Genomic DNA, 20,446 nt, shown 5'->3' with positions numbered 1-20,446 from the left:
CTAACCACTCCTTCTTTAGCTCTGCTTTTAAGAAAAGAATTTGCACGGGCATGGTCTTTCAGATGAAGGTTTTAGAAATTTGACTTCAGAAGGATCTCCCAATCTGTAATTTCTGAGTAAACAAATGTATATGCTCTCATTCTGGAATGCCTAAATCACAGAGGAAGGAAATTAATATACATGGTTTTCTAGGAATGTCTTCTTGGCTATCTTAGACCACCCTCTACCCAGACTGTTGCTTTTTGTGAATACAAGGAATCCATGAATGCTACTGAGAGCTCAGACATCTTTTCACTCACTGCAAAGTCATTCATTGTAACAGCTGGTGTCTGTGCTGGTTTTGGCTGGGGTAGAGTTAATTTTCTTCACAGTAGCTAGTATGGAGCTGTATTTTAGATTTGTGCTGAAAACAGTGTTGATAACACAGGGATGTTTTTGTTATGGCTGAGCAGTGCTTACACAGAGTCAACGCCTTTTCTGCTTCTCACACCACCCCACCAGCGAGTAAGCTGGGGGTGCAAAAGAAGTTGGGAGGGGACACAGCCGGGACAGCTGACCCCAGCTGACCAAAGGGATATTCCATACTGTATGACATCATGCTCAATATATAAAGCTGTGGGAAGAAGAAGGAAGGGGGCGATGCTTAGAGTAATGGTGTTTGTCTTCCCAAATAACCGTTACATGTGGTGGAGCCCTGCTTTCCTGGGGATGGCTGAACACCTGCCTGCCGATGGGAAGTAATGAATAAATTCCTTGTTTTGCTTTGCTTGTGTGCGCAGCTTTTGCTTTCCCTATTAAACTGTCTTTATCTCAATCCATGAGTTTTCTCACTTTTACCCTTCCAATTCTCTCCCCTATCCCATTGTGGGGGGAGTGAGCGAGTGGCTGCGTGGTGCTTAGTTGCCGGCTGGGGTTAAACCATGACAGTGTCCCAGCAACCAAATCTTTCTCAGTTAGGCTTAAGACAGTTTTGAAAATGGGACCTGGTATTCTAAGTCTGTTCTGTGGCTTTTTGAACATCTTATCCCATGTGCTTACTTGGGATGCTCAGAATATGAATAGCCATTAATTATGTATCAGAGAGCTGAAGAGAACTGTGGTTGTGGCTGGTCGCTATATGCTCTGAAAGGCCAAGAAGCAAGGCATCTAACTCAAACAGGAGAATTTGCTCCGCACACTGAAATAAATCTGGTGACAAGTCCTCCTCCATAAACAATTTGCCAACCTCTATCATGCGTCATACGCGCTGAAGTCCCCAAATGCAGGATGAATCAAGGATAAGCTGCGACTTTCACTTTAATCTCTTGTTTTCCTACTTCATATGATAATTGCATTAGACTACTTTATGTCAAAATTATTTGTGTAAGAAGTTGAAGTAGTTTCAAACTAATTCACCTGGAAGAAGATTTTAATGCCAGATGCTGAAACAAAAACATTGAAGACAAGCATCTTATCTGCAACAAATTTATATCTAGTTACACAGGTACAAACCAGAAATGCCTCCACAGAAGTAGTGAGTGCAATAAATGGAAACTTACAGTTCAGAAAAGATTACACTGAGACACCTACTGAAGCTTGACACATTCTTCGAGGTTCTCTGTCTTTTTTAACCTGGAAAATATGCCTGGATTTCTATCTTCCAGTAAGGTCCACCCCAAACTTGTGGGGAAAAAAAAAAAAAAGCCCCCAAAATGTGGGAAAAAAAGGATATATTATAGTTTACAGGTAAAGAAAAGTTTGGATCATACACTTTAAAAAATGTGTACCAGTTTAAAATAACTTTCGATGAAAGGGTCACTTACTGCAAGAAGGGCACTGCTTAAAATTTAAGCAGTCGGTAATGGGAAGCGACAGACCTCTAACAATTTAAGTCTTTCACAGTTGAATGAATCTGCACTGACAGCCAGACAAGGATGTGCTAACCTACCTTACCAGGATCTTGGCTATAGCTGCATATGCTCGGCCTAGGCCAGCAGAATCACAAAGTGCTGTGAAGATTTTTACAGAGGTGTTCAAAATCTGTGAAAGAGGAAAATAAAACCCAATAAATACAACGCTAAGAATTTCCACTTTTTTTTTTTGCAGTCTCTGTGACCATATGAAACATAAAATTAAAGTTTTCCCACCTGTACATTTCTTCTTTAATTAACTGTAATGGGACTAGGTTTTTGATCATTATAGTTGTTTGAAACTACTCAATAATTACAAATTAAAAAGATACAACTTGCATTTAAATCCCTGTATTTTGGCACTTTGCAAAATCCAAAGAGATATTACCTGATTAGCAATATAAATTTCCTTATCCATAATTTAAAAGATTTTAAGAGGCTGTGCTTTTATGAATTTCTGTTAATCAATACCTTAAGACGGTATCCTTTGCATTCCTAGTGTTTCAGAATGATATGCTGATATACAACTTAATATTATTTTTCTTTCTTTAAACTGTCACCATGACAACTTTTCTTAGTACAATTCAGATGCTCAAAAAGTGAATAAACTATAGGTTATACATTTAAACTATGTTGGCTTAAAATACTGTAGATAATTTTGTTATTTTTATGACTAATTATTCACACACACAAGCAATTTATTAACATTAATTTGGAATGTACTCTATTATCATGATCCCTCCCATAACTGAAGGTTTACGGTTGCTGCATAAAACCATATGATCTTAATTTAATTTAACACTGACATCATCTGAATTGCATAATTTCTCTTTTCATCCATTTTTTTTTCCAATGCTGATGACAGGAGAGTGCATATAAAATTAAATCCTATTCTTTCCTCCCTCCTCTTTGTTGCTTGACCCAATCTATTACACACATGAGAAAACAGGAAATCTCCAAAGACTATCTATGGAAATCCTTTTTGCACATTTCCACGAAAGGAGTAGTGAATGTCATTTACCAGCTCTGAAGGGGGATGGGAGATGCCCAGGAACATACGACAGTATCCTGCATGCCCCAAGATGCCTATTTATACTGAGGTAAAAGATAGGGCATTTTCTGTTAAGACTGCATCCCCTGTCTTTGGCAAAGTGCATGGTTCAAAAGAAGACAACTTGTGTGTGCTAATGCTATGGATGTCATCATTTCTATCAATGTTTCCACTACTCAGATTTCCTAGTTCTTGAAGGAGTTTTACAACATGCAGGAGTATCCCTGGACAAGGCTCTTATTTTTTAGTTATATAAGCTCTGTGTGCACAAGAAGTAGCATTTATTAATGTGCATTGCACTATTTATCGTCCCTCAAGTACTTTCTTATCAGTTACGTTCTCATGTACATCAGCATTGCATCCTATCCTTGAAGGTCATTGTCAATTGAGTTATCAATGCATAAGATATGACAAAAAGAGAGTGCAGGCACCTCAGTTATGAACTTGTCACATCAGTTCAGAACTCGCCCTAAACTGAATGTATACTCAAAGTTGTCAAGGCCTGCAGTGCATCCTTCTAATAATCCAGGCTGGTAACAGAAACGCACACAAGTGTCCAAGAAACAGTTCTTGGTTTTGCATTTAAATCAGAGGACCTACAACATTTGTTGTAATAATCATGCCCATATCAGAAAACCTGCCGTAAGAGTGTCAGAAGGTTTCCAAAATTTTATGTACTGGACTGAAAATCACTCCTGCCTTAAACTGGCCTCTGCAATATTTAACTAGGACACAGGGCCTCTAGTGGTCATTATCTAGCATAGAAAGGTTACTCAGGCACCTAAGGCTTGGGCTGCTGTACTTTTTTTCTATCAAAGATACCACAAAGCCTAAAAAGTACAGGTAAAACCAAGGAAAAACCATAGCCAGAGTAGCTAAAGTAGAAAGTTGGTTCACTGCATCTCTGCAACAGCTGCTAGAAAGAAGTAAGTAAATAAATAAATAAAGCCACTCATTCATATTGATGAAAAGTGCTCATTTTGGTCCCAGGTTACTACTACTCTATACAACTCAGATGTTTCATTCTAAATAATGATGAAATAATGATAATTAAACCATCTATGTGAAAGGGAGGAAATATTGATAGATTACTAATAGAAAATATATTCTTTATGTCTGTATTTCAAATAACTCCTCCAGATATCCTTCAGATACTATGTAGGGACACAGAAAGGGACACATTCTTGATGGAAAGGAGCTGTGTAGTGCCCCTGTATGCTACAATTGCCCAGTATCCATTTATGTGGAGGAAGTGAAGAAGGGTCTCCTCACCTATGGTGCATGCCTTACCTTCAACATTCAGGATAGAAAAGTAGGACAGGATAAAATGCTGGATTAACATATAAGCATTAGAGGATTTCACCCAAAGCCTTTTGCAATTACAACACTCTTTTAATTTTCATTTAAAATGAAAAATTATAAAGCTTGCATGCTGGTAAATCAAGCAGAATTGACACAGTGATGTCTGCCAGAATCTGTAAGCAGCCTGAAAACAACAAATGGACATGAAAACTTTCCTGTTTATTTTCATGAGATATGAAAAACCAGTCCATCTGACTGGGTTCCTATGAATACCACATAAGAGAAGACATGCATGTGGCAAGAGAGTATTGAGTGGACATGGCTGGGCCCGTTGTCTATTAGCTCTCTGACAAGTGGATAAATATTGAGAACACGTATCATTTGGATCTAATGGAATTTATAGGCTCCCATGAAAGTTTTTCTACCCTTAGACAGAAGTATAGCCAGAAACGGGTCTTTTATACATATTTTGGCCAATCTGTGCAGAGGACAGTGACAGCCAAGGAAGAGGTGGAACATGCCAATAATTAATGCTGAAAACTCCTACACAGATGTGCAGTTTTGCTGCATTTGTGGTCTTAGAGAACACAGCTGTCATTACACAAACAAAAAGGATAGAAAAATTGCTTTAGACAACAGAACAAAAGTCGTCTTATTAAGCTAACATGCTTCTGCTTCGGTATTCTATAGTAAATATTGTGGATTAAAATGTCATCCTGGTAATTTCTTCATGTTAAGGAAATGTGAATAAAAATATATAATATTATGTAATGAGATACTGAATGGGACTACACAAGAATCTATACTGGTAACGTACATTAAGAAGAGTGGGTTTGGGTACCATACCCATCTGGCTGAATTTCCTTCTCAAAACTCAAAGTTTTCAGAGATTTAGAGTTACTGAAAGGGCAAAATGTCCTGTTTTGGTTTCTTTTCGTTTTTTGTTTGTTTGGTTGTTTTTTTTTGGTTTTTTTTTTTTTTTTAAAATTTGCTATGTACAAAATGTTCTGAGGAAGGAAACTGTTGCAATAGATTTATCCTGGTCATGCTAGGCTCCATTACAAAATTTCCATACTATTTCAAAGAGAGTTTGATACTCCTAGCAATTAGTGGAAAAAGATCATTGTATATGCAGTTGAACAGATTAGAATAATGTACAGTTCTTTCTGCCTCTAAAAAGAAAATGTAAGTTAAGGTCAGCAAAATAAAAATTATAAAAACTGCACTGATTCTGGTCATGAATTAGTTTTTGGTTCTGTGTGACCAAGCACACTGACTGTCTCAAACTTCCTACTTCTGTGGCTCCGGAGTGGAAATACCGGTTAAAAAACAAATAAAATGAAAATCAAAGTCTAATACAGAAATGAACAGTGGGTTTCAACCACTTGTTCTCATTCGTGCAGGATGTGGGAAGGTGGCAGGGTGAAGACTTCAACTTTGTCTTCCACATTCCAGACAACTGTCTCACATGCCATCCACTATTATTTTGGTGTATGCAGGAAAAAAAAAAAGTAGCTTTTATGGCTCCAAAATATAAATAAAAAAATATCAGGAAGCATTGTACAATTTCCTTTGTTTTCTTGCTTAGCACTAAAAGCTGGATGCAGGTGCACCTGGAAGGAGGATAGCTACTGTGGGAGCATCTATTTACAAAATCTACTCTCTTCCTGGGTCTTTGTAAGTCTATTGTGGCATCAATTAGATACAGTGTAAAAATAAATTAAAGTAACAAGCCCTGCTTAAATCCTCAAACTAGAGCCTATTTGTGGTATAGCTCTTGCACTAATTCTCTAGATAGTGGTGAATTTCATGCTCACCTCCTTTGCCAAGAAAAATATTAGTCAGATCTCAGGCCCAGATTTGCTTCTCAGTTATCTCAGCATTATGCCAGTGTGACCCTCCTGGGGTTATTCCATTAATATAAAACAGATAGACCAGCTCCTCCCCCAAGACTCCCCCTCCCCAAAATCCCACCCTTTATTTTTTATTGTTCTCACACCTGTACTTCTTTTATATGTACATAAAAACATGTACACACCTCATTGGCATACACTGAGGACTCAGACAAAAGGACATGGGCTGTGCTAAACGTTGATACATCTGGGGATAATGGAAAAAAGAGTAAAAATCGAAGGAATGAATTTATGTTGAACAAAGAATGTCTATCCAACTCAACACAAGATTAATGTTACTACCAGTATTTCATTATTTTGGTAAAATACATTACTCTGACAAAAACATGATGGGATAATATTGATTTAAAATATTGCAACTTTAAAAAACACAAAAACATAGTTCTGCTTTCAGCTTTGCACTTGGTATTGTTGTCAAACTTTATTGGAAATACATTTATTTTGATTTCTGAAAATCTAGCTGCGTTTAGCCATTTCACAGCTGGTGAGCAGTAAAGATGCTTCTGCCTCATTTACAGATCTTGAACATGAATCAGACAATCAACTGGAACATTAGTCAAAGAGATCACTAGCTAATGATTTCTGACAGGCGCTGCAGTAACAGGCTAAGGCCCAGCCTGGCTAGCAGCATCTGACAATACTTTTCTGGAGCCAACAATAGGAGTTGGTAGACAGACAATGCAATCAAGTGAGACTACTGGCCTCATACCACTTAGTACCTCTTAAATACTTTCAGAAAAAACACATAGCTCTGACAGTCACTAAATAATCGCTTCCATACCATCCAGTGAAAATAAAAGACAGTGGAACACTATGCATAAGTATTTTGCAGTTCAGTGAACTCTCTCCCCTAGCTCCCCAAGAAATGCATATTTAAAAATGCCTAAAAAGTGCAGTCTTCATTACCATAATTTGAGTGGTTACACGTCTGTGGCCATCCTGAGTAAGGTCAAAGAAGAGTTTCACAATACAAACCCAGATGTATTCTTATTTTGGCCAAAAGACAGTGTGAGAGAGGTTGGACAGCAATAAGAAAATTGTATTGTTCATGTAATGTATTGATTAAAATGAGCAGAGCTCATTGATCCCAGGAAAATAATACACCAATATCAACTGAATAGCAGGCCGCACCCTGTTAAATGCTAAATGTATACAGGCATCATGAGCATCCAGGGTAGAAGCAGTACAGCATTCTGCCCGCATGCTCACAATTAAGGGATTCCGAAACTGGGTGCCACACTGAGGAAAGAGGGAGTAGTCCCTGATTTGCCAGAATTGTTAGTTCTCTCTCTTTTCCCACAACTGAAATTCATTAACTCAAATGCTGTAAATGTGAATGCTAACTCCTTGCCCATAGCCACATCCAATAGCACTGTTTTGATAAATAAACAGAAAAAAAATTTAACAGAAATGTACAAATTTGTCACTGTTCCTACAGGGACAGAAAGAATTTGTCTGGAATTGGCCAGTCTGGACTGTTCCAGAACTGCTATTCCAGGGACTTTAATGTGGGTATTTGGATAATGCATAGCATTAGCATGCATTTGGAGCAAGGGAATTGGGGACAGGGGGATGGTGAGGGATGTAGAAGAATCCACCTGGAAGTCTGGCCAAGTCAAACATCAAAGTGGAGCACCCTTGTTCAAGACCTTCCCCAGGCTCTTGCTAGACATGGCTATCACTAAGGTGTTGCTTGATTGACACTCTCCCTGAAGGGTAACCGCTCCATCCAGTCCACACTCTTCCCTCCCCTGTTATACTTGGCTATCAAGTGCAATGTTTACCTGGATGCTCTATAAACTTGCATGGCAACACATGCTTCAGGTTACTTGTGCCTGCATCTGTTTGAAGGATTAGAGAAGGGAAGACAAACATTTCACTCATTCCTTAACAGTCTATCAAGATAAGAACTAGGGTTCTTTGCCTGTATCAAGTCTTACTTGTATGCTTTGCATACTATACGGAGTATGTATGTTTTGCTTTGATTCTGAATGGATGATATGTAAATACACAAAAAAGTTCCTTTCCCCAGAGTCATTTCAAACTTCTGTTGGCTTCCAGGAGGTCAGGAGTTCACCCTGTATCCTTCATTTTGCTGCACAGGAAACTTAACAAGAGATGAAACGTACAGATGATTGAATAAACGTTAGCTTTTGTTCCCATCCTACTTATTTCTTCTGTATTAGCTTCTGTATTACTGTTCTTAATTCTGGCCTTCTGTGCCACTAACAATTATATTAATTCTGATTCTCTATATCTACAACTTTGTAGGAATGCAGTCATTTTATTATTTACTATACCTCATAAAAGGTTTTTCAAAATAAATAAAAAAATAAAAAAAAAATCAGCCAGATCCTTCAGAGCAAAAACCTATGCAAACGTCAAAACCAGGTATTTTGGTTTGTTGTTATGGTACAATTTGAAATCTTTACTGCAAGGGACATTACTCTAGTAAAGGTTGTTGCAATCTTTATTTAGTACGGGAATGTAATGTTTTCCAAACCAGCCATTGTTGACATATTTCTTCAAAATAAAGCATGGCTTAACAGTCTGGAGTGAAGAAGCTTCATCTGTTACCCTTTAACAGCAATATAAGAGGAAAAAACAGTTTATGTATCCTTTCCATCCTGACAGATGTGACAATAGCTGGAAACACTGTGCCTGCCAAGAGCTTTTATCAAGTATGTTATAACAACTAGTAATAAGTGTAAATAATAAATGGCTACGATCTTATGGGAAACGGTGGCAATACTAAACAATTTTTGGTGCTTGCTGATGGGAGTCTGCTAGTCTTGGAATTCCCTGGCTTCCCAGTAGAGTTTTGGCCTGACAATAAACAACAGTTTAATACTTTATCTAATCCCAGCCAGGAGGTAAGTTCAACAGCAAGCTTTTGCAGATGTTCACATCCAATAATCTATCCATAATTGATGAAACAGGGAGGTCAGATGTAATGGTTGCTACTATTCCAGCAACAAATAAATGGTTATTGACAAAACAAGGCAGTGTGGCGCTGAGTGCTGAGCAGTGACAAGCATGAAACAGTGCTGAGACAGAAGTAGTGATGTGAATACAGCCCTTCATCTTGAGAATTCCTCAATGTGATGTGTGGCACGAGGGCCACTCTGACACATAAGCAGATGGAGGTGACTTGTAAAGGAAAAATGAGATTCCGCAAGTACATAAAAGACAAAGGCAGAGGCGGAGAAAGAAACAAGGAGAAAGGGGTGGACAAGACTGGAAATTTGGGTAAGTGCAATAATGTGAATTGTTCAGAAATGTTTTTGTATAGCAGCACTGTGAGCCAGATGTCTGGATTGCTTTTATCACACTGTTGTGTCTACATGAATGTAGCTGGCTGTCAGATTGCTGTAGCCTCCTAAGACATTAATATCATACTGTATGCATGTGCATGCTTAAATGCCCATTACTTCTTAGACAAAGCACCTATGAATATTCTGCTTCATGCTTATTAATATCTTTAGTCCACCCATGAACAGATATTTTTAATTACACAAAGTTTTCCTAGCTAAAAGCAAACAAACAAACCCTTAAATTTGCATAACACAATGGAAAAAACTGCAGAGATAAACTAGGAAGGTATAAAAAAAAATTTAAGTCAGTTAAAAAACATTCTTTTTCTGCATACCTCTATAGAAGTTAAGAAAAAGTTCTCATTCAGCTGAAAACCTCATATTTTTAAAGTTTTAACCCATGTAAGAAATGTAGTAAAAGGATTAATAGACTGTTTTTATTGACTGAATAAAACTTGAGTCATTTACATGCAAATAGACACTTGAAATCTTTTGCATTCATTTCAGTGCTAAAAGATAGTATTTTCACAATGTTTACTGTGTAATATTCTAATATGAAAAGCAGCAGAATGAAATGGTGGCCATTATTGCTATATGTAGTCATAAAAAGATTTCAGACAGAAATATTTTAAATATTAATATTACTAAAATCACTTAAAGCACCAAGGAATGTTAAATCGATTTATTTAGAAGTACAATTTATTTCACACTTTGCTACCAATTCTTTTGATCAGCTCTGAAATAATACATAAGCTGAAAGCAAAATAGCAAAACAAATTGCTTCTAGCAATGAAGCAGCAAGTTCTAGGTTTTATACTGGCACGCTTCAGTGTTTTAACTTTTCAGATTATTTATCTATCAGAGGATAAATTTTAAATTCCTTAAGGTCTGATGCCTGAATCAAGACCTCCTATTCTCCAATCTAGCCATCGATGGTTCTGATCAAGCAAAGCTGTTAAGCATTTGCTTACACCTGAATATATAAGTTGTCCCTTTGAAGTCAATGGGAATAACTGAATTGAAATTTAAACACGTATTTAATAAGTAAATTGCTGTAGCTTGAACTATACCAATATGAGAAACCAATCTAATTTTAAAAGCCTTACTTTATAGAAATTTTTTTAAAGCCTGTTCATTTGAACTAAGCTACACAAAGGAAAACAAAACCCCGCAGATTATGAATATATTTGCATTTAAGTACTGAAATTCTTGAGTTTCTACAGTGTGGGTACAAATGTTTCATTTCTCAAAAAACATAAAAAGTCTCACTTCCATAAGTATATTATCTAATAGAATTAGAAAATTCCTTATACAGTTTTTCAGCCATTTGGTACAGCCCTGAGTATAATATGTGCAGTTTCACTAATGGACATACTACTGACAGTTCTTAAGATCTCTCATGCTATTGTTTCTCAGATAATACAAGCTACAAACTAAGACATGCTGTAAATCTTTCCCTCAATTATATACAGCGTTTAGGTTCCAAGGTTTAGCACACCTAAGCTAGAAATCCAATATAGTCTAAAGTCCATAAAGTAAATAACCTCTATAACATACAGTTGTACTGCTTTGTCTTTTTTGTTCCTAGCCTGTGGGAATGAAATGAGTGGAAACTTGTATATCAGCAGTTATTTAAAAAAAAAAAAAGGTATATTTTATTAGCTACTCTAAAAAAAGTTTCAATACAGTAAGTAGAAAATGTCTGCCTAAATCACATCTTTTAACTGACAGAAGACAGTTATTAGAGTTTTAGAAACTTCAGTCAGGGCAGGTGGACTAATTGTAACCTTATATCCCATAAAATAGACACTGTATAGCTGTGGTCACAATCTGGCTCCTACCTTGCCTGGGAAAGCATAAGGAAAAGCCACCTCCACTGGCTGTACCTAGCAGAGAATACGCAGAGAATAGCAGAGGTTGTTCCATCAGCTGTATCAAACAGGTAGGACCAGAGCGAAGACTCCATGATTGCCAACTGCTCTGCCCTCCACGCCTTGGTGAAAAATAGACGGAAAAATATTTTTATTCTCTTACAGAGCAGTTTAAAGAGTTTTTATGGCTTCGTCCTCAATGTTTCAACATATTAGAGGTAAGCAAGCCTCCAGTAAGGGACAATTTGCTTCTTTTGAGTTCAAACATAAGAGCTAGCAACAATTCCATGGAAATGATTCAGAGTCATACAAAGGATTCTCTTGATCTTAGGATATCTCTTGTAATTATTAATGCAGAAGCATGTAAATATTCTCATTAATGTTGCACTGCAGCCCCCTCCAGTTCTTTTGCAAACTCATACAGAGAGAGTGTGTCTGTGTGCAAGTGCATGTGTGTATAAGGTAATAATAAAACTTGTCTTTTTGTAATAGATATCCTGAGTCAAAACCCTACAAAAATAGGGTTTGAAGTTTGGGAAACCACATTTGATATGTTAAATGGCATGACTTCTAAATTCAGGATGTTTAATATATATATTTTAAGTAAGGCTACATAAACCTTATAAATATATATAAACCCAGAAACTTTCATACTATTTGGGAATTAAAAACAAACATGCAAACAAACAATGTCCTCCACGCATAGCCCCCTAAATTGGGGTTTTAAACTTTTTGTCACCAACTTGTATTCAGAGAACACCAATGGTCAAATAGTCCTAAAATTCTGAAAAGGTGCTGCAGATTTATCTAATGGAACATGCAGACAAATCTGCATCTCACTGCAGTTGTCTTGCCCTTTTGGGATGTATGAATGATTAAATCTAGAATTGTAATGGATGAGATGAAACTCCACCCATTTATGGTGTTTTGGTAGCCAGTCTTATGGAACATAAGACTCCTGAAGAGTAAGGTTGATATCAACAAGTTACTAGTGCATTTATTTTCATTGTTGCTATGGGAAAACATGGAAATCTGATAATCTGATTTGCTTGTCGTCAAGTAATAGATTTTTTACATATTTAATATTTTTTGTTTCTTATGCTCTATAATTTTTGTATAACTTGACTACTGTAATTCTGCAGCAGCACTGCATTTAAGACTGTTTTCTTACAAAGGGTATTCTTATGGTACATTTATCTTGACAAAAATCCGGTTTACTGAGGGGCATTATTCTGATGCCATTAACCAAGCAAAATGCAATGTGAACCACAGACTCAAAAGGAAAATGATACCATGTTCCAAGGAAATTGTAGTGGGCACCATATCACCAAAGTGCAAATCTGTGTGGTATATAGAAAAGTACTGAAGGAAAATAGTGTCATTACATCTCAGGACTACTCAGAAACAGAAAACCTGTTTTTTTTCCAGGTTTTCAAGAAACTGGCTAAGATAGGAAAATAATTATGTAAATTAAACCAACAGAAGAAATCCTTCCTTCACTAAGAGACTCTTAACTTTCATATCCAAATAAAAAGTTAGATCTTTCTTTCACTTCGAGAATTAAGTGCTAAATTAACAACAAAAATTTAATTGAATGATCAGACATTCACCTCTTTCCTTAAGTTTCAGGTCTTCTTCAAGATTCTCAACACAAATAATTTCTAATTTCTTAATTCCATCAGTATTTGAGTCAGTATATTTTGTCAGGGCAAAGTTTGCTACCAGTACTAATTGTTCTCACATAATTTTGTTCGTACTATCTTCACCAATGCCTAGCAGCAGTGAGACCTTTCAGAAACATGAAATGTAATCAGTTTCAGAATTGGCTCACTAATTCTAGACCTTCAAGAAGAGTGTGTCTTATGTACAGATGTCTCTGTACATAATCCATTGTCAGTGTCAAGGTCAATCAGAAGTGCCTACTTTCAAAGATGACTCAGAGTTTTGTCTGGTTTTTTATTCCTCAGATATGAAAAATGCAAAATTTCTATATGAGTACAGTTTTAAGAACAAGTTAAAAATTGCTTCAATGAAAGTGAAGCCTCTAGGAATGATGAGACCTTTTCTTAAACTGGTATGCTAAAATGTTTTTTCAAGCATATGACGCCATTTGCTAAGCTGAAAATGTTACACTTCATTACTAATGGCTAAATATCACTTATAGATGAATAAAGGACAATCTGGCTGATTTAAAAGAAGGAAGTTTGAAATAATTTCCATTGAATAGTATCTTTTGATGTGTTTTGCGAGTCTCCATTTAAGTGTTTCTTTTTGTAGTAACAGTAATGAAAGCTTAAACCTAAACTCAGTGGTCTACCCAGACACTATTGGCAGAAAAGCGTCTTGAAGTTTAGCCTTCTAGCAAAGCACTAGAGTAGTAAGCAAATCTCAAAGGAATGATGCTCATGCTTCTCAACTACCTTTCACAATATTTGGGAGAAAAGTGGATAACATTCAGTCTACCTTTTGGAGTTCTTTTACTTTCTAAGATCCTCCTTGATTCACCAAATTCATACATACATATAGGCATAATCTATATAATTAGATATAATAGATATAATTAGATAAAATATACTGTGCATACTAACTTCAGAATATCTGCATCCCAGATACATTTACTTATATTCTCTCTAGCTGCATGAGTTGAGGCAAAATTTTCAGTTGTTTTCACGAAGACTTTTTCAAAAATTAACTTTATGGTTATAAATCACCTCTGATTACTTTAATAGGGTCATTTCAAATGTGAAGATGTCTTTGTAAGTTCATAAATTTTCTTGATAATTTTATGCCTGTGGCTTGTATATCGTAATTCTGACAATTCATGCACATAGCATTATGTCATAAATTACCATATTTATTTTGGCATGAGTCTCAGTACTCATGAACACTGCCTCTATTATTTAAATACGTAACATATCTGAAACACAGGATTCAATATCCAAAATAAAGGAACACTTAGAAAAAAACTAATGCTCAGACAAGGGATGAGGACTGGAATTTTCCTGATGATTTGGGATGCAACTCTAATTGAAAGAGAAAAAACCCTTGATGCCCAACTCTTTGAAACATTCTTGAAAGCCCAGTTTAAAAAAAGATTCCCACATCAAGCATTAGATTATAATACCTTATGCAAGATTTCTAATGATACAGAAGTGTTTCACTTAATACTTAGCTTGTTATGCAAGTCTGAAGAAAAACAAGTAAACAGTAACTTTTACTTTAAAATTAGCCTAGATAGAGAACTCCCCCCGACAAAATCTATAATGTTTAGGATAAAATCTATATAATGTGAGCTATTAATATTTTGTGTCATATTTTGTGGAAAAGCCATTAGGCTTGATTATAAACCAGATGATATGAAAAATATTATGAACATACCACACTGCTATTGAACATAATTAGTTCTCAGGCTTTTAAACTTGCACACACTTATGTTTTTACATCTGAGTAGGTCCACTGAAATCAATCATATATATCAAATAAAATTAAATCAATTTATACAGATTATACACCAAATCAAATCATGTTAGATTATACACCTAGTGCCTAGCAAATAAAAAACCTTCTTCAACAAAACTAGCCCATTTGATACAAAGTGACTGCATATTTTTGATATAATAGGCTGCAGCTTAATCATTTCAACCTTTAATTACTGCATCAGATAATGAATATTTTGAACATATGCTTCTCCACCCTGCTAGAAGACATGAATGAAAGAGAAAGAAGTTTATATGCATGCTACCGTGTGTGCGTGTTGGGGGAGGGAGTAGCACACTGAACAGCAAAAGGAACCAAGTGGCAACAATTGGAGGAAATGGTGTCTGTAACAGCTGCTCCTTTCAGATTCCCCTAGAAGGAGACTGCCTGAGGTGGACCACAGCACAAAAGGATAAAGAAGATGAAAACCGATGCAAAGCAGGAAAATAACTGCCGAGACCCCTGAGTCTACACCCGAATAGTCCCAAGCTGTGTGGCAAGACCTCTTTAGCATGCTACAGAAGCTGGTGATGAACTACATATTACCATGAGGCAAACTGGCTCCTAGCAGTATTGTCTGCATGTTATGTGTAATGATAACCAGTAGTCCTCTGGGAACAGGATGCAATGATTTCATCTCCGTAAGCATCTGAGCTCCCCTTGGATACAGAGACCATTAAACTGAGAACAGAAGGGTAAATTTTAGGCAATGATTTCTAATTGGAAAGTGAAGACAACTTGTGCTCAACAGTACTGTCAACCACTGATATTTTACTGCTGACTATATTGATCACTGTTGAGGACAAAAGGAACTAAAATTTTACCCCTTTTTCTTAGTCCCATAACACATACTATGTTTTCTGAATGAAAGTACTTCATAGGTTCCTTATGTAATATTATTGGAAATGCCATGATATTAGGAAATGCCATTATATTATAATATTATATTATTTATACTGAAAAGCATTGGTATTTTCATTACTGTTAAAATAACCTTTTATACTCTTAACATAATGTATCATTGATGTTTTGTACTACAGAGTCTTTCTTTACCTTTTGACAAAAGATGCACATTGCTCTCCTTACCTGTCAGGTGTTTTTGTAAGACTAAAAACAATAGGCACAACCTATTATGTATATATTTTAAATTAACAGTAGTACATTACAAAATTCAAGGTTTCAGAATCTTCCTTAGAAAAATAATAATTCTGCATGTGAAAAAAGAAATGGAACTTCCAAATGAGTGCTGTAACTTTTTGGCAGGAGCTATGGGGGAGCAATGAAGGGAAAGGAGTAGCTATAAAATGTAAGCAAAATGGATCCTGAGGAAACAATGCCAGGACATCTAATATTTTTGACATTTTCAAGAGTAGTTTGATCCTTTGTATATCACGGAGACTGTGCAGTCTTGTTCATTAATTAATTTCTCCTGTGACGGAGAGATCAAATATGCGTGCAGGCTTCTTTACTTAGCACATTTGTTTACCTTGCTGCTCTTCATCATTCGCAAAGCTTATCGTGACCCTCAGAAAAGTTGATCAGGTAAGAATGCTGACACACTTGTCAGTCAAAAACCAATGCAGATAGATAAACTTCAGTACAAAAAATTCTAGTTTAATCTATCATACTGTATTCTTGGAAGAGCTCAAATATCCTTTTCTCATTGCTGTTACAACTATTAGATATAACTTTATAAAATTATATGTAGCTTTTTAATTTTGAAATATTTTCACATTCAGCTACAGACTTTGACTGCAACTGATGTGAGAACAGGCTCCCACTTTCCAGCATTCAGTTGATTTATACAGAAGATAGGCCTATCAGCATTGAAGAATTATGTATAAAGATGGTCAATAACTTTTGGAAAAATCGTATCACAAATCATTAAAAGCATGTAAGAGAATATTTCAAGACAGAAATCTAGAACCCCTCCTACACTGCAGAAGCCAAGCAAGCAATAACCCGTGCTGAATTCACTCTGTGACTTCTATTGGTCTATTTCTGAAAAAAATAAACCACCACAACAAATAACTACAAAGAATGATCTCTATAAAACATGTTAATTAATAAAATACCAAATCACTGCAGTTAAAGGAACAAACAGAAATAGAAATAGTAAATATCCAGCTAGTTATTCTCAAATATTCAACAAATTAATTTTCCACATAACATTTTTAAGAGGATCATAGAGGACTGTGACTTCTCTGATAACTGGCACAGACAAATCAAGTTGGTGCTTATCTTTCCTCTCACACTGACCTATTATAAACTAGAGGAACCCTCCTTCCAGACTAGAATTCCACATGTAGCATTCTATTGTCTTAGAATTATTATGTATGTGAGGCTCAAGGGGAACACGAGAAGAGGAGCTTGAACTCAAGTATCAACAGAAGGGATTGCATCAGCACTACAGCTTTTCATTCCAAAAGCAATTCACATTTCTTCTGAGTTCCTGATGTTCTGAAAAGCTAAACATGCGAATTGATATATTTTTAATTGTTGCTCACAAATATGCTGTATCAAACTAGTCTGCAAAACTGGTGTTTTATACAAAAACCTAACTAAATAAAAACTCTTTTATGTATGTATGAATACAGGAGAAGGAAAGCTAGTCACATATAACCTGAATTGTCAAATTATATTATTTCTAGAGATACAAGCATGGAAACCTGGACTCCATCAGTTATGGAATTTATTGGAGCCATAATTGCTTAAGCCACATGGATTCCTGTCTACAGAACTAGATACAGTTAGAAAAGGTCCGTGAGCCCAGTCTCTCCAATTGTTTTCCACTCTCCAAAGTGCCTAAGAAGATGCCAAGGAGGCAGAGAAAGGCATTGGGAAAGCTAAAGCAACTTTAAAATAAACTTACTGATAATGCTGTCTGTTGTTCTCCAGCAAAATGATATGCTAAACTTAAGCAATATGCAGCTTCTCCTTCCATCTTCCTATCTCCTCCTAAAGAAAGGATTAAAGTTACAGTTACCAGTGTAATCTGAACAAAATTACATTAGTACAGACAGTTCTTGCAGGTTCTTAAATAACATACAGATGTTTAAATACTGTAGTAAGTTTTTGCTTCTCCTTACCCTTGCCATTTATCTCTTTCCAAAAATATATAGTGGTAATTAAAAACAGAGGCTATGGATTTAAGGACAGTTTAACAAGAAAGTTCAACAAAGCCAGAGAAAATATCTTCCAGTAAGTAATGCAACACAATCAGTTTAACATGCTGTAATATTCTCTGTCCTGAATTGTTTAATAATACTCACAGTGTCTTCACATTAGAAAATCATAATAGCCTCTCTCTATATATTCATATATAAAATAAAAGTAGCTACAAATATATAATACACCCTAATATATAAACACAAAATATGTTGACCTATACACTTCGCTAATGTGAATCTTAGTGATACACCAAGAGAGAACTATCAGTAGACCAGATTCATATTTCTTATTCTCATGGCTGTTTTGCAACTACTGTAGGCTAGAATAGCTAAAAAAAGGGATAACTTATACTTGCAAGCAGTAGTTATAGAAAATTCTGGACAGGCGGTTGCGAACTGAGGTGCATCACACTTTTCCACGCCAGGTTTTATTTTACTAATACTGACCTAACAAACACTGCTTGCTGGTCTTTTTATATTGCTCCCTCAATTGAAAATCATTCATTCAATACTGAAATTTATATAAATTAATTACATAAATGCTTACTGTGTCACACTATATTAAAAAATTTCCCTCCAGAACATGAGTATCCATAAAAAAAATTGTAGATGAAATTATATTAAAAATAGCCAAAAATCCAGTCTTTCTGTTGCTCAATATGCATCTGCTCAAACACAATAAAGAGTGGAAAATCAACCTGAAGCATAACTGCATATCAAGATATTTTGTAAAATGCATAAATAAATATAGTTGCAAGGAAAAAGGAGATTATCTATTTACAATTGTCAGGCTAATAAATTCTTTATGTCCAAACACACAGAAGACTACATCTAGTTCTGGAACTCTCTGAATGTTATAATTGCTGAGGTCACAACAATGCTCTATCTATAGCATTTAATAGATTACATAAAATTATGAAAAACTTGTAACCCAAAAACCTGCTGGTCTTTTCCAATATTCGGTATCCCTTAAAAGACTTAATGAGACAAAAGGATACAGAAATACAGTTTCACAGAGGAATAATAAGTGAAAAGTTGCTAGGGATATAAAAAACTTCCTTCCTCACTTAAGAACAGTCTGAGAGTCTGAAGTGGGTAATATCTAATCCTAATTCATAAAATACACAAACATAGATGATGGTCCAGAAGGACCGAATGGATATTACAGCATATATACTATACTGGCAGCTAGAGCCAGTATGGGTTTAACTAAATTGTTAAATATGGGCTTCATAGACAGAGGCTATGGTTCTGGAATGGGGACTGGAGAACTCGTCTGAAAGGAACTTCTAAAGCTTAAACTTAAAGAGAACAATGGCAAGTATACTATGCATAGTGATATTTACTACATGTCTCAGGAAGCCGTGGAAAGTGATTGATTTGAAGTAAGGGCACTGGAACATCTGCCTGGTCAAAGTAAGTTTTGGAAAGGCATCAGATCCATTTTGACAATCTCTTCATTCCCAGCAGTTTTCACTAGCAATAGGAAGAAGTTGATGAGAAACTTCATCAGCAGTCCTTCTAGTTACTACAGTAAATATTAGTAGCACCAGTTTAATGTAGCTATGACTTAAGCATGTATTATAGACAACAGCTGCAGAAAAAGCTAAAAGCTTGTATTTGATCAATAGATGCACCTGGAAAAGATGGAGAAGTTTTTGGGTAAACATGTCCTTCTTCAGCTGATTAATTGTATTGGCATTCTCAGTACTTGGGTACATACTCCCAAGATAAAAGATCTAAACAGACAACTCACAAAACTGTTCTACTAATGTAAATTGCAGATAAAACCAAAATAGGTTATTTAGTGGTTTAATTAAAAGAAAAAAATTAGCCAAATACAATCATATACTCTCACAAATTAAACATTTGGAATGGAAAGAATTGAATTCTTGCCCCCAAAGTCCTGTTTGGTTTATTCCCCAAAAACTTACCACATAAAAGCATTCAGATTTCAAATGGTGTTTTAAAATATTATTCTTCATGAGATAAGGCAAGATGAGAAATTTTGGTTCTTTAGAATTAATATAATCAAAGACAATATAATAAAAAACCTGAAATAGAAATAATTCAGTGGCACTTATAAAAATAATAAATGGCAAAGTTCACATGGGCTTAGATGCCTGAAAGCTTGTTCATTTTTTCCAAGAGTATCTGCTGGTCTAATAAAGGTATTTCTTTTTAGGAACTTGCCTTGGCTTCACTAAATACATTTTATACTTTTCTATAGATTGTTGTATTATACTATCTACTTGTATAGTCATATATTTATTTGTGGCAAAACTGATTTTAAAATTTGGAAAATATTTTCAATTTTTTTGCCATTTTTGATAGTTTAATTCTATCTATCCCAACTACTACTCAAAGATTGGCTAACAGATTAACGTTGGGCATACATTATTAAATTTAAAAACCTAATGTATCTGGTGATAAATATTGAATTAATATTATATATTAAT

The 20,446-nt window shown here is 35.5% G+C and overlaps 1 protein-coding gene across 1 annotated transcript in view; it reads right to left on the bottom strand.

Moving 5' to 3' along the window:
* TTC29 (tetratricopeptide repeat domain 29) overlaps window positions 1-20,446 on the bottom strand; it is a 78,039-nt gene that overhangs the window by 7,188 nt on the left and 50,405 nt on the right. The window contains exons 6-7 of the mRNA XM_075150481.1: window positions 17,690-17,775; window positions 1,928-2,019 (exon numbers count right to left, since the gene is read on the bottom strand). Coding sequence (XP_075006582.1) covers window positions 1,928-2,019; window positions 17,690-17,775 — 178 coding nt within the window. The remainder of the gene's footprint in view (window positions 1-1,927; window positions 2,020-17,689; window positions 17,776-20,446) is intronic.

Source organism: Calonectris borealis, chromosome 4, assembly GCF_964195595.1.
Source record: "Calonectris borealis chromosome 4, bCalBor7.hap1.2, whole genome shotgun sequence".
NCBI lineage: Eukaryota > Metazoa > Chordata > Aves > Procellariiformes > Procellariidae > Calonectris > Calonectris borealis.
The sequence above is the reverse complement of the archived record's forward strand: the minus strand, read 5'-3'. Positions and strand labels throughout refer to the sequence as shown.